At 41.7% G+C, this 15,000-nt stretch overlaps 2 protein-coding genes across 5 annotated transcripts in view; one reads left to right on the top strand and one right to left on the bottom strand.

Moving 5' to 3' along the window:
* Positions 1–2,637: 2,637 nt before the first annotated feature.
* LOC132107654 (platelet-activating factor acetylhydrolase IB subunit alpha2-like) lies at positions 2,638–4,659 on the bottom strand. The gene is made up of 6 exons (XM_059513770.1): positions 4,504–4,659; positions 3,783–3,849; positions 3,559–3,648; positions 3,369–3,485; positions 3,178–3,300; positions 2,638–3,091 (listed from the first exon to the last, which is right to left on the bottom strand). Exons 2-6 carry the CDS (start codon positions 3,846–3,848, stop codon positions 2,828–2,830), a joined length of 660 nt encoding a protein of 219 aa, XP_059369753.1. The 5' UTR covers position 3,849; positions 4,504–4,659; the 3' UTR covers positions 2,638–2,827.
* A 634-nt stretch (positions 4,660–5,293) lies between these two features.
* The window catches only part of sik3 (SIK family kinase 3), a 32,542-nt gene continuing 22,835 nt past the window's right edge, over positions 5,294–15,000 (top strand). For 2 of the 4 annotated variants that reach the window (XM_059513733.1, XM_059513732.1), the window contains exon 1: positions 5,294–5,602. In XM_059513733.1, coding sequence (XP_059369716.1) covers positions 5,408–5,602 — 195 coding nt within the window. In that variant the 5' untranslated portion in view covers positions 5,294–5,407. The remainder of the gene's footprint in view (positions 5,603–15,000) is intronic. The other 2 variants (XM_059513731.1, XM_059513730.1) reach the window with 1 other exon arrangement.

Genomic DNA, 15,000 nt, shown 5'->3' with positions numbered 1-15,000 from the left:
TGTGCATTGCTATATTTTAATATATTATTTTTCTTTTCCTCTTTGTCTCTTCTGTTCTGCGCCCGGAGCGTTTCTCCCCTCTTTTCATTGTGTTCATTTGACTCTGTGAAAGTAATGTGTTGAAGGATGAGCGGTTTGATATGAACTGTATATACTGCAGTATATAACCCTGTGTTTGCACCACTGTGTGTGTACTTTACACTGTGTGTGTAGTCATAGTCATAGATCCTCTTCTGACTATTATTAATTCCTCATTGTCATTAGGATATGTCCCCAAAACCTTCAAACTGGCTGTTATTAAGCCTCTCATCAAAAAACCACAACTTGACCCCAAAGAACTAGTTAATTATAGACCAATCTCGAATCTCCCTTTTCTTTCCAAGATACTAGAAAAGGTGGTATCCACACAATTATATTCCTTCTTAGAGAAAAATGGTATATGTGAGGATTTCCAGTCAGGATTTAGACCGTATCATAGTACTGAGACTGCTCTCCTTAGAGTTACAAATGATCTGCTCTTATCATCTGATCGTGGGTGTATCTCTCTATTAGTTTTATTGGATCTTAGTGCTGCGTTTGACACAATTGACCACAACATTCTTTTGCATAGACTTGAACACTTTGTTGGCATCAATGGAAGTGCATTAGCATGGTTTAAATCGTACTTATATGACCGCCATCAGTTCGTAGCAGTGAATGAAGATGTATCTTATCGATCACAAGTGCAGTATGGAGTACCTCAAGGCTCAGTACTAGGGCCGCTACTCTTCACGCTTTATATGTTACCCTTGGGAGATATCATCAGGAAACATGGTGTTAGCTTTCACTGTTATGCTGATGATACTCAGCTCTATATTTCTTCGCAGCCCGGTGAAACACACCAATTTGAAAAACTAATGGATTGCATAGTCGATATAAAAAACTGGATGACGAGTAATTTCTTACTGCTAAATTCTGAAAAAACAGAGGTGTTAATTATAGGACCTAAAAACTCTGCTTGTAATAACCTAGAACACTGTCTAAGACTTGATGGTTGCTCTGTCAATTCTTCGTCATCAGTTAGGAACCTAGGTGTGCTATTTGATCGCAATCTTTCCTTAGAAAGCCACGTTTCTAGCATTTGTAAAACTGCATTTTTCCATCTCAAAAATATATCTAAATTACGGCCTATGCTCTCAATGTCAAATGCAGAAATGTTAATCCATGCATTTATGACCTCAAGGTTAGATTATTGTAATGCTTTATTGGGTGGTTGTTCTGCACGCTTAGTAAACAAACTACAGCTAGTCCAAAATGCAGCAGCAAGAGTTCTTACTAGAACCAGGAAGTATGACCATATTAGCCCGGTCCTGTCAACACTGCACTGGCTCCCTATCAAGCATCGCATAGATTTTAAAATATTGCTTATTACTTATAAAGCCCTGAATGGTTTAGCACCTCAGTATTTGAATGAGCTCCTTTTACATTATAATCCTCTACGTCCGCTACGTTCTCAAAACTCAGGCAATTTGATAATACCTAGAATATCAAAATCAACTGCGGGTGGCAGATCCTTTTCCTATTTGGCGCCTAAACTCTGGAATAACCTACCTAACATTGTTCGGGAGGCAGACAGACTCTTGCAGTTTAAAATCAAGATTAAAGACCCATCTCTTTAACCTGGCTTACACATAACATACTAATATGCTTTTAATATCCAAATCCGTTAAAGGATTTTTAGGCTGCATTAATTAGGTAAACCGGAACCGGGAACACTTCCCATAATACCCTATGTACTTGCTACATCATTAGAAGAATGGCATCTACGCTAATATTTGTCTGTTTCTCTCTTGTTCCGAGGTCACCGTGGCCACCAGATCCAGTCTGTGTCCAGATCAGAGGGTCACTGCAGTCACCCGGATCCAGTACGTATCCAGAACAGATGCTGGATCAGCACCTAGAAAGGACCTCTACATCCCTGAAAGACAGCGGAGACCAGGACAACTAGAGCCCCAGATACAGATCCCCTGTAAAGACCTTGTCTCAGAGGAGCACCAGGACAAGACCACAGGAAACAGATGACTCTTCTGCACAATCTGACTTTGCTGCAGCCTGGAATTGAACTACTGGTTTCGTCTGGTCAGAGGAGAACTGACCCCCCCCCCCAACTGAGCTTGGTTTCTCCCAAGGTTTTTTTCTCCATTCTGTCACAGATGGAGTTTCGGTTCCTTGCCGCTGTCGCCTCTGGCTTGCTTAGTTGGGGACACTTCATCTACAGCGATATCGTTGACTTGATTGCAAATAAATGCACAGACACTATTTAACTGAACAGAGATGACATAACTGAATCCAATGATGAACTGCCTTTAACTATCATTTTTTCATTATTGACACTGTTTTCCTAATGAATGTTGTTCAGTTGCTTTGACGCAATGTATTTTGTTTAAAGCGCTATATAAATAAAGGTGACATTGACATTGACTTTGTTTATTTATTATGTATATGTAAATACACAAACTTGAAAATAGTTACATGCATATATTCATATAAATTATTACATACATTTAATATATAAATATATAAACAACATATTTTTCTTAAATGTATACATGCATGCGTGTAGTCATATATACTTACTTAATATACACAGCACACAGATTTAGCAAACAGAAACTTTTATTATGATAGAGTTTTTGACAGACAATGATATGTATTTGTTTACATATGGTAAGAATATTTGGAGGAAGAGAACATAGTTCTGTGTTGGTGCTTTGGCAACATTATGTGTAACACTCATGATCAGACTGAGAGGAGAAAGACTGTGTGTGTGTGGTGCGCTGACAGAAGACTAGAGAGCAGCTGTGGTTTCCTCCAGTGTCTGCAGCAGAAGGTCGTGGAGAGGTTTGCTGAGGGTTTGATACCCATCTGCCGTCAGATGCAGGAAGTCAAACATGTCATGTTTTGAGATGCTTCCGTCTGATTGGACGAACTCAGCGCTGACATCCAGAAACTGAGCCGGACCAAGCCGTGGAACCGACGAGCGCAATAACTCATTCACTGCCGCATTCTTCTCTCGCAACGGGTTCTGCTGCTCTCCACGAGGAAGAAGACCCTGCGAACAACACACAGAGAGAGAGAGTATGTGTGAGAGAGAGAGAGAGAGAGAGAGAGAGAGTGTGTGTGTGTGTGTGTGTGCACCAGCACGATGATCTTGGCTCGAGGGAGCTGTGAGATGAGGATCTGTGTGATGGCGGTCACTCCTCCTGACACCTGCTCCGCTGTGTGCTGGTGATTATTGGTGCCGACCCACAGAACCACCACCTGGGGGCGACACACACACTTTACAGTCTGCTGCTCGTGATGTCACTTCCTGTGCTCTGAGCTCGCACCTTCGGCTGGATGTTCTGCAGCTCTCCGTTCTGGATCCTCCAGAGAACATTGCAGGTCGTGTCTCCGGCCAGACCAAAGTTGAGCGCGTGCAGCGGAGAGAAGAGATCCCTCCAGACCTGAGAGAGCAGAAATCATCTTCATCCTCATCATCATCTTCATCAGACAGATTAATAGAGAGACTTGTTGTACCTCGTGTTGCTGCATCAGCTGAACCATGGAGTCTCCGATAAACAGCACTTCTGGTTCTGCGTCTTTACACTCCTGCACAAAGCGCTCATGCTGAAACACACACACACACGACACACACACACCTGAGGATCAGATGCAAAAACTGAGTTCTGATGAAGTAAATGTGTGAAACGCCTCCTGACTTCAGAAGCAGACATGTTTAGTTCTGTGTTCCAGGTGTTTACCTGTGAGATCCAGCGCGCATCACCCTGGACATCCTGCACCGGGAGCGGCTGAGCGGCAGGGTTCATCCTACACACACACACACACACACGCTTGTGTATAAAGGTTTGTGGAGTCCTAATGTCCCCACAAAGATAGTAAAATAAAGCAATTAGGCCCAAGTACCCCACAAAGTAGTATATTTTCGTTTATAAAGCAGATAGTTCCAGTCCTTGATTCCGTGTTGTAAATTACTCTACAAACACATACCTTTGTTTACTTCTGTATACTTTACAACTTCTTTGTTGCAAACACAACTGATTCAGTGTAACTACATTGTTTGGTGGAAGAATACTGTTGTTATTAATATCATTACACTTTATTTGCTCTGTTTTATTGTGTGAAACTACTATGTATATGGAATAACCGTTGTATAAAAGCAATAATCCCCGTGAAGCTGTGGTTTACAGTGAACTCTGCTTCACATCGTACCTAACAACGCACCTCAGCTGTTATACAATCACTGTAATCCACAGCTTCTTGGTGTTTATTGCTTTATTTTGTGGTCCAGGGTCACATAGAACAATGTTTCTGACAGGTTTAGTTGTGGACACCTAATGTCCAGCGATATCTTCATCTTGATTGCACAGATCCTATTTAAACTGAACTGAGCTGAATGATGATATCATTGAATTCAATGATGATAACTCCTGCGATCACTAGAAAATAATATTTCTGACTCACTCCTGTGTGCTGAAGCGCTCCTCCACAGATCTCTGTCAGTGTTTGTGTGTCTGACTGCTGTTTTGTGTTTAATTCACACAGCTAGGCTCACTTCCGCGTTAAGCCGGAACCGCCGTCTGCTGCTGCTGCTGACGCCCCGCCTCTTCCGCTGACGTCAGCACACAACACTGATCACGAGAGAGAGGGAGAGAGAGGCAGCAGTGTGTGTGTGTGTGTGTGTGTGTGTGTGTGTGTGTGTGTTCGTGTGTTTCACACATCCTGTAAGAGATGCTTCGCGAATTAATCAATATGAAGCATCATACACTGAATCAGCTTAAATTCATACTGAAATGATGATCGATCACTCATATGGCTTCTTTAACGTCATCATATCTATCTATCTATCTATCTATCTATCTATCTATCTATCTATCTATCTATCTATCTATCTATCTATCTATCTATGCGTGTTTATTTGTACTTTACAATAAAAGCTATAAAACAGCTATAATGAGGGAGAGATGCGCATGCTCGGAGTCTAAGGCTCGTTCACGAGGAAGTGCGCATTCACGGTTCTCTCATTCCTATCTCCGAGCGCGTTTCCGGTTGGGGGGGGGTTACGAGTGGGAACTTCTTGTTGTCATGGCAACAGTTTCCCCGGCGCACTCGCGCACACAGCAGCGGAGGATCTGAAGAATACAATAAACAGACACGCGCGGAGCGCGCTCACGCCCCGTCGCCAAGGCGACCGAGACACGTGCTCGCGCGGGCAATGAAGTCATCGTGACGCTATACGTTGCCACGGAGACAGCCCTGAGAGCGCGCTGCGCAAAGGGGCGGCGCTCGCGTCCTGACGCACGGCGGGGGCGTGTCCCGAGAGCGCGCCGCGCGTCCCCGCTTGTTGTTCCCGCAGAGAGGGCAGAAGATGGCGGCCGTGTCGAGCGGGGCTGCTGCCACCGCCGGGATTCCGCTCCCGCACCGCGAGCGAGCGCTCCCCAACGCGCCGCGCGTCAGCCGCCCGCCCCCCGCGCGCGTCGGATACTACGAGATGGAGCGGACCATCGGGAAGGGCAACTTCGCCGTGGTCAAACTCGCCACGCACATGATCACCAGAGCCAAGGTTAGCGACGCTAGCGACGCTGCGTCAGACGCGCCGCGATCTCTCTCTCTCTCTCTCATACACACAGACACTCACATATACACACACATCACTGCGGCCTGCGCTCGCTCCTCGTTCGAGCGCGTGCGCGCGCGCCTCTGTGAAAATTGTGTATGGGCGCGCGCGTGTGTGTGTTGTGTTGCTTATGGATTGTACACGCGTGTAGATTGTGTGTGTGTGTGTGTGTGTGTGTGTATATAAATGTGGGTTGGTTAACTATAATCCATGTAGCATTATTGCAGCAGTGATGCAGCTGTGGGAGGAGAGAGAGATAGAGAAGGTTAGATAGAGAGGGATAGATAGACAGAAACAGGGAGATTAACAAGAAGGGAAATGTCCTTAACATAGAGGGATAGACAGATGAATGTATAGACCTGGTGAGATGGATATATAATGTCAATGTCACCTTTATTTATATAGCGCTTTAAACAAAATACATTGCGTCAAAGCAACTGAACAACATTCATTAGGAAAACAGTGTCAATAATGCAAAAATGATAGTTAAAGGCAGTTCATCATTGGATTCAGTGATGTCATCTCTGTTCAATTAAATAGTGTCTGTGCATTTATTTGCAATCAAGTCAACGATATCGCTGTAGATGAAGTGACCCCAACTAAGCAAGCCAGAGGCGACAGCGGCAAGGTAAACGTATCAGCAGAGGAACAGACAAATGTGTCGACAGCGGTATAGACAGATAAATGTGTAGGCATGGAGGGATAGACAGATGTGTATCGACAGAGGAATGGACATAAATGTATAAAATAGTGTTTCCCAAACCTGTCCTGGAGGACCTCAGGGGTCTCCCCAATCAGACACACCCAGACTCTACAGTCAGGTGGACTCCTGTGTTAGATGAGGTGCAGTGCAGGGGGTCAGGTTTGGGAAGCACTGGTATAGACAGATTAATGTATAAGAGGCTTCCGCACCCGAGGAACATTTCATAATTCCTAGAACTATTGGCAGAAGTACCCATTTTTTTTATGTGTATTTGCATCGCAGGAACTAGGAATGGTTTTAGTTCTAGGAACTCTGTTTCGGGGAACTAAATTAGCTCCTACTTCAGAGTAGGGTCTAAAACAGTTCTATGGGACAGACCAGTGACGTAAGTGTGCGCTATTTTAGCAAACGCATACGAAACACTGGCTAACCGGCATTTAAACAAAGCCATGTTCTTCTATCACAAAACCCCAAACACACAGGAAGAACAGCCCAGATCATGGTGTTTGTTGTCATTCACCGGTGTTGGTGTTTGTAAAAGCCGTGAATAAAGATGCTGCTGTCGTCCGCTTTAAAGTTCCTGCCATGAATGCATCCAGGAAAACAGCCGTTTATCAATAGACAGGTCTAGACAGATAAATGTATACACATAGGTTACGTTTACATGCACAATTTTTGGTTCAATCGGACTGAATTAATTCAGATTGGTGAATCTGATTGTAGTGTTTACATGAACGCTAAATAAAGTGATTGGGTTGATGTGCAAGTTTTGACATTCGCACACTGCACAAATATAGAGTTCATCACTGTTTGCACATAATAACCACTCTCCTACATGGCCTCTTTATTAATTTTAAACGGCAGAATTAATATTAATCAATTTACATATAAGCTGTGCTGCTCATATTTATTGCGGAAAAAAAGCCCCTCCTCGCACCCAAAACAGGCTCCTGTGGATGAGCATCTTGAGTGTTCTGCTCCACTTCACAGTTGCTGAGTGAAAAGAGTTTTACACTTTATTCAAAAGGAGGAGCCTCTCGTTCCACTTCATACATCTTTACGTTATTTCTGCCTCATTGCACTTGCGCAGTCCTTTCAGTTTCGTGGTTCAATCCGATTGAGTGTTTACATACACTCTCAATCATATTAGAAGAGTAATAAACCACCTCCTTCCATCCGATCGCAAATTTCATTCCGATCGAGCTCGGTCGGACCGATTAAGGTGACTACATGAAGGCTTTTCAGGCCGATTGAACATCAATCCGATTACAAATGGATTATTTGGTTTGAATGTAAATGTAGCCATAGAGGTCTAGACAGATACATTTATTGACAGAGAGGGATAGATGGATAAATGTATCGACAGAGTGGTCTAGATGGATAAATGTATCGACAGAGAGGGAGAGATGGATAAATGTATCGACAGAGTGGTCTAGATGGATAAATGTATCGACAGAGAGGGATAGATGGATAAATGTATCGACAGAGTGGTCTAGATGGATAAATGTATCGACAGAGAGGGAGAGATGGATAAATGTATCGACAGAGTGGTCTAGATGGATAAATGTATCGACAGAGAGGGATAGATGGATAAATGTATCGACAGAGAGGGATAGACGGATAAATGTATCGACAGAGAGGGATAGACAGATAAATGTATCGACAGAGAGGGATAGACAGATAAATGTATCGACAGAGAGGGATAGACGGATAAATGTATCGACAGAGTGGTCTAGATGGATAAATGTATCGACAGAGAGGGATAGATGGATAAATGTATCGACAGAGAGGGATAGACGGATAAATGTATCGACAGAGAGGGATAGACGGATAAATGTATCGACAGAGAGGGATAGACAGATAAATGTATCGACAGAGAGGGATAGACAGATAAATGTATCGACAGAGAGGGATAGAAGGATAAATGTATCGACCGAGTGGTCTAGATGGATAAATGTATCGACAGAGTGGTCTAGACGGATAAATGTATCGACAGAGTGGTCTAGATGGATAAATGTATCGACAATGAAGGATAGATGGATAAATGTATCGACAGCGAGGGATAGACGGATAAATGTATCGACAGCGAGGGATAGACGGATAAATGTATCGACGGAGTGGTCTAGACGGATAAATGTATCGACAGAGTGGTCTAGACGGATAAATGTATCGACCGAGTGGTCTAGATGGATAAATGTATCGACAATGAAGGATAGACGGATGAATGTATCGACAGTGAGAGATAGACGGATAAATGTATCGACAGAGTGGTCTAGACGGATAAATGTATCGACTGAGTGGTCTAGACGGATAAATGTATCGACAGAGCGGTCTAGACGGATAAATGTATCGACAGAGTGGTCTAGACAGATAAATGTATCGACAGAGTGATCTAGATGGATAAATGTATCGACAGAGTGATCTAGACGGATAAATGTATCGACAGAGTGATCTAGACAGATAAATGTATCGACAGAGTGGTCTAGACGGATAAATGTATCGACTGAGTGGTCTAGATGGATAAATGTATCGACAATAAAGGATAGACGGATACATGTATCGACAGCGAGGGATAGACGGATAAATGTATCGACAGAGTGGTCTAGATGGATAATGTATAAACAGAGAGGGATAGATGTATAAATGTATCGACCAAGTGGTCTAGACAGATAAATGTATCAACAGAGAAGGATAGATGGATAAATGTATCGACAGAGTGGGACAGACGGATAAATGTATCGACAGAGTGGTCTAGACAGATAAATTTATCGACAGAGTGGTCTAGACAGATAAATTTATCGACAGAAAGGGATAGATGGATAAATGTATCGACAGAGTGGTCTAGACGGATAAATGTATCGACAGAGTGGTCTTGATGGATAAATGTATCGACAGAGTGGGACAGACGGATAAATGTATCGACAGAGAGGGATAGACGGATAAATGTATCGACAGAGAGTGATAGACAGATAAATGTATCGACAGAGTGGTCTAGACGGATAAATGTATCGACAGAGAGGGAGAGACGGATAAATGTATCGACAGAGAGGGATATACGGATAAATGTGTCGACAGAGAGGGATATACGGATAAATGTGTCGACAGAGAGGGATATACGGATAAATGTGTCGACAGAGGGATAGACGGATAAATGTATCGACAGAGGGATAGACGGATAAATGTATTGACAACGAGGGATAGACGGATAAATGTATCGACAGAGTGGGACAGATAGATAAATGTATCGACAGAGTGGTCTAGACGGATAAATGTATTGACAGAGGGATAGACGGATAAATGTATCGACAACGATGGATAGATGGATAAATGTATCGACAACGAGGGATAGACGGATAAATGTATCAACAGAGTGGGACAGACAGATAAATGTATCGACAGAGTGGTCAAGACGGATAAATGTATCGACAAAGAGGGATAGATGGATAAATGTATCGACAGAGTGGTCTAGACAGATAAATGTATCAACAGAGAGGGATAGATGGATAAATGTATCGACAGAGAGGGATAGATGGATAAATGTATCGACAGAGAGGGATAGATGGATAAATGTATCGACAACGAGGGATAGATGGATAAATGTATCCACAGAGTGGTCTAGACAGATAAATGTATCGACATCGAGGGATGATGGATAAATGTATCGACAACGAGGGATAGATGGATAAATGTATCGACAGAGTGGTCTAGACAGATAAATGTATCGACAGAGAGGGATAGACGGATAAATGTATCGACAACGAGGGATAGATGGATAAATGTATCGACAGAGTGGTCTAGACAGATAAATGTATCGACAACGAGGGATAGATGGATAAATGTATCGACAGAGAGGGATAGATGGATAAATGTATCGACAGAGAGGGATAGATGGATAAATGTATCGACAACGAGGGATAGATGGATAAATGTATCGACAGAGGGATAGATGGATAAATGTATCGACAGAGGGATAGATGGATAAATGTATCGACAGAGGGATAGATGGATAAATGTATCGACAACGAAGGATAGATGGATAAATGTATCGACAGAGGGATAGATGGATAAATGTATCGACAGAGTGGTCTAGACAGATAAATGTATCGACAACGAAGGATAGATGGATAAATGTATCGACAGAGTGGTCAAGACAGATAAATGTATCGACAACGAGGGATTAGGGATGGGACGGTATGAAAATTTAATATCACGATTATAGTGACTAAAATTATCACGATTATCAATATTATCACGGTTTTGTTGAAACGAGATGAAAGTGTTCAAAAATAGTTGATGCTCACACTGAAAACATTTCCGCAAGTTTTATATTTAATAATCAACAAACAACTAATAAAACACGCAACTCTATGCACTTAATTTAAAGAAAGATTAAATTCTGTGGCATTTCCTTCCTTACAATGAAAAGTGTAGAAGCATAGAAAAGCATAGAAAAGTCACTGACTTTCGCCATTCCTTCTCGAAAAAAAACAAAAAAAACATTGTGCGCTGCGCTTGCGTCAGACTGTTGCTGGCTGGACATGATTTAATAGTGAGTTATTAAAACCGCGATAATCAAACACGGTTTTAATGATAATTCATTTTTAAACGATATTACTAACCTTCAGCACATTTTATCACGGTTATCAATAAAACCGGTTATCGTCCCATCCCTACGAGGGATAGATGGATAAATGTATCGACAACGAGGGATAGATGGATAAATGTATCGACAGAGTGGTCTAGACAGATAAATGTATCAACAACGAGGGATAGATGGATAAATGTATCGACAACGAGGGATAGATGGATAAATGTATCGACAGAGAGGGATAGACGGATAAATGTATCGACAGAGGGATAGACGGATAAATGTATCGACAGAGTGGTCTAGACAGATAAATGTATCGACAACGAAGGATAGATGGATAAATGTATCGACAGAGTGGTCTAGACAGATGAATGTATCGACAACGAAGGATAGATGGATAAATGTATCGACAGAGTGGTCTAGACAGATAAATGTATCGACAACGAGGGATTAGGGATGGGACGGTATGAAAATTTAATATCACGATTATAGTGACTAAAATTATCACGATTATCAATATTATCACGGTTTTGTTGAAACGAGATGAAAGTGTTCAAAAATAGTTGATGCTCACACTGAAAACATTTCAGCAAGTTTTATATTTAATAATCAACAAACAACTAATAAAACACGCAACTCTATGCACTTAATTTAAAGAAAGATTAAATTCTGTGGCATTTCCTTCCTTACAATGAAAAGTGTAGAAGCATAGAAAAGCATAGAAAAGTCACTGACTTTCGCCATTCCTTCTCGAAAAAAAACAAAAAAAACATTGTGCGCTGCGCTTGCGTCAGACTGTTGCTGGCTGGACATGATTTAATAGTGAGTTATTAAAACCGCGATAATCAAACACTGTTTTAATGATAATTCATTTTTAAACGATATTACTAACCTTCAGCACATTTTATCACGGTTATCAATAAAACCGGTTATCGTCCCATCCCTACGAGGGATAGATGGATAAATGTATCGACAGAGTGGTCTAGACAGATAAATGTATCGACAACGAGGGATAGATGGATAAATGTATCGACAACGAGGGATAGATGGATAAATGTATCGACAGAGTGGTCTAGACAGATAAATGTATCGACAACGAAGGATAGATGGATAAATGTATCGACAGAGTGGTCTAGACAGATGAATGTATCGACAACGAGGGATAGATGGATAAATGTATCGACAGAGTGGTCTAGACAGATAAATGTATCGACAACGAGGGATAGATGGATAAATGTATCGACAGAGTGGTCTAGACAGATAAATGTATCGACAACAAGGGATAGACAGATAAATGTATCGACAGAGAGGGATAGACAGATAAATGTATCGACAGAGAGGGGTAGACGGATAAATGTATCGACAGAGTGGTCTAGACGGATAAATGTATCGACAGAGAGGGGTAGACGGATAAATGTATCGACAGAGAGGGGTAGACGGATAAATGTATCGACAGAGTGGTCTAGACGGATAAATGTATCGACAGAGAGGGGTAGACGGATAAATGTATCGACAGAGAGGGGTAGACGGATAAATGTATCGACAGAGAGGGATATACGGATAAATGTATCGACAGAGAGGGGTAGACGGATAAATGTATCGACAGAGAGGGGTAGACGGATATATTGAGTGAGATCGTTATACGCGTCTCGTCAGTAAAGTGGTTCTGTGATCAGTAGTTAATCTCCATCACATGCTTTCAGATAAAGCAGCATTTACACACAGTTCACTGAGAAGCTATGTAAAAAAAATCGCAAACGATATAATAGAACGATTATGGAATCTATGAAATCGTTAGCGATGATGAAAGTTGTTTGCGTAGCTTCTCGGTGAACTCAGGCTCTGTGTAGTGAATCCTTCTGAGAGATGATGTGGCTTCTCACACAGAATAAGGCATGCTATATATTTCATAGTATTCTAAGCAGTGATAAAGGCATTTTGTATTATTAATTAATATTTTCATAATAAATATAATAAGAACTCTGGATCAATGAAAGCCGTTAAATCTTCTGTTTATTCAGCCGGTGCTATGGAGATTCCTGAGGTTCTTCTGCGAGGTGCCTTCAGATGGAGGTTTACTGAAAGATACGCACGACTATCAGCTTCTGTCTCATCGCGATTGTGATTTATCGTGCAGCTCTAACAGAGAGGGCTAGCAGTGTTAGGGTTTGTGTGTCTGATCAGTGATGATTTTCACTCCTGTGAAGATGATTTGATGTGTGTTCATTATAATCTGGAGTGTGTTTAGTGCTGATCTCTGTTCGTGTGTGTTTGTACAGTGTAGGTGTCATGTGGGCAGCTGTGTGCTCCACTCATGCTGGATCTTCTGTGTATGTTTGGGGTCAGATCTCTCGTTTGCTGGAGTGATGTGAGTGTGTGTGTCCTGGTTTGTCCCAGATCACTGCAGGTCAGGGTCAGGATTCCTCCAGGTTTAACTCATCTTAACGGCTCTGATCGGCCGGGGACAGAGCTGGACGTCAGCGCAGGGCTTGTGTTCCTCATGATGCTCCGTGTGAAACACACACACTCGAGCGACTGAGCCGATAACACAGCGTCACACACACACGATCAGGAGCGCCGCTGAATGCATGCGTGTGAATGTGAGAAACGCACTGGTTTGGGGTTGTTGTCCTCGGCTGATAATGCTGTGTGTTTGATTAGCCGTGTGTGGTTGTTAAATCTGCTGATGTCAGTGGACACACACCGGTTTAGAGTTAATATTGTGCGTAATATCTTCACATCATCTCAACAATAGTGTTATGTAATATCAGCCACACTGATCTCCAGATATCAGTGTCCTCTGAAAACCTGAGTGTGTTGAGTTCTGTGTGTGTGTGTGTGTGTGTGTGTGTGTGTGTGTGTGTGTGTGTGAGATGTGCTTTACTCCACAGCCGTTTCCCACAATGCACTGCAGCAGTAAATGTTCACTGCAGAAACAGTGGGATGCTAGTTTACAAGTGTCAAATATAATGTGGGCACACAGAGCCAAAACCTCAGCCAGAACATCGGCCTCTTAGTTCAGCCTACTTGTTTATCTTATAAACTCTAATTTTCAAATGTAAATAATTTGTAAATCTTTTGTAGATAATTTTCAGTGCAGCACTTTGCAAAAGAATGGATTTATGAATGATTTACACACATTTGACTTGAAAGAGACTCACTGTATACACACACAACTCATAATTCAGTTCATACACAAAATTCAAACCTAAATATGAAATGTGAAGCATGATTAAAAACTTCAGGGATCGCTTTTCATATTGCATTATCATATCACATTTTGAGTAACAGATTGTGGATCGTTTGTTTAGCCTTTTATTATTTTCCAGACAAAATTCTTTGTGAAATTGAAATGTCAAATAATAAAAAAATATCAAGTAAAATCAAGTAAAATACATAATACAAATATATCTCTTCATAATAACAGACTAATGCTTTGGATATGTTTTTTTCATTTAAAATCAGAAGCAACCACTGCGTTTTCATCCAAACAAAGATGCTAAATACATGTTATTTAGATTAATATATTTTGTATAACTTATGGAACAGCAGGTGTTTATAGGCTGCTGCCCCTTTAAGACTGAATGCTTGGATCCAATATAATGATGCTCAGGAGATTTCTTTCTCCACTGTTTACGTTCACTTTAGACATAACCGACTGTGTTTACGAGAATTCTTGCTGAGACGGTTATTTTGAGATTATTTTGTGTTACGTGTTCATTTAGAAGCAAGAATACGTGAAAGAGGAATCAATGCTGTGTACGCGCATTGTCTGAAATGAATGAGCTGGGAATGAGTGCGCGCAGCTCTGAATGTACGCAAATGTTTTAAAACGCTTGATGTTTAAATCAGCAAGACTTAGAAACAAGTGCAAACGATCAACTACGATCCGTTTTACTCCTACAAGCGAGTGAACAACGCGAATCAAGGAAGGAATTTTATACCTAAATTATAGATATAATTCAGTGTGATTATAGTATAGTACTCTCTCTGTGTGTGTGTGTGTGTGTGTGTGTGTGTGTTCAGCAGTGACGTGTGTGTGCTCAGATGTTC

The sequence above is a fragment of the Carassius carassius genome, chromosome 28 (genome assembly GCF_963082965.1).
Source record: "Carassius carassius chromosome 28, fCarCar2.1, whole genome shotgun sequence".
Taxonomy (NCBI): Eukaryota; Metazoa; Chordata; class Actinopteri; order Cypriniformes; family Cyprinidae; genus Carassius; species Carassius carassius.
The sequence above is the reverse complement of the archived record's forward strand: the minus strand, read 5'-3'. Positions and strand labels throughout refer to the sequence as shown.

What these genes read in the sequence shown, in the direction of transcription:
- LOC132107654 (XM_059513770.1), bottom strand. Translation starts at nt 3,848, where the DNA reads ATGAACCCTGCCGCTCAGCCGCTCCCGGTGCAGGATGTCCAGGGTGAT. An exon ending in ATGCGCGCTGGATCTCACAG is followed by an intron (nt 3,649 to 3,782) that starts GTAAACACCTGG and finishes TGTGTGTTTCAG; the next exon opens with CATGAGCGCTTTGTGCAGGA. An exon ending in GAGCCAAGATCATCGTGCTG is followed by an intron (nt 3,092 to 3,177) that starts GTGCACACACAC and finishes TGTTGTTCGCAG; the next exon opens with GGTCTTCTTCCTCGTGGAGA.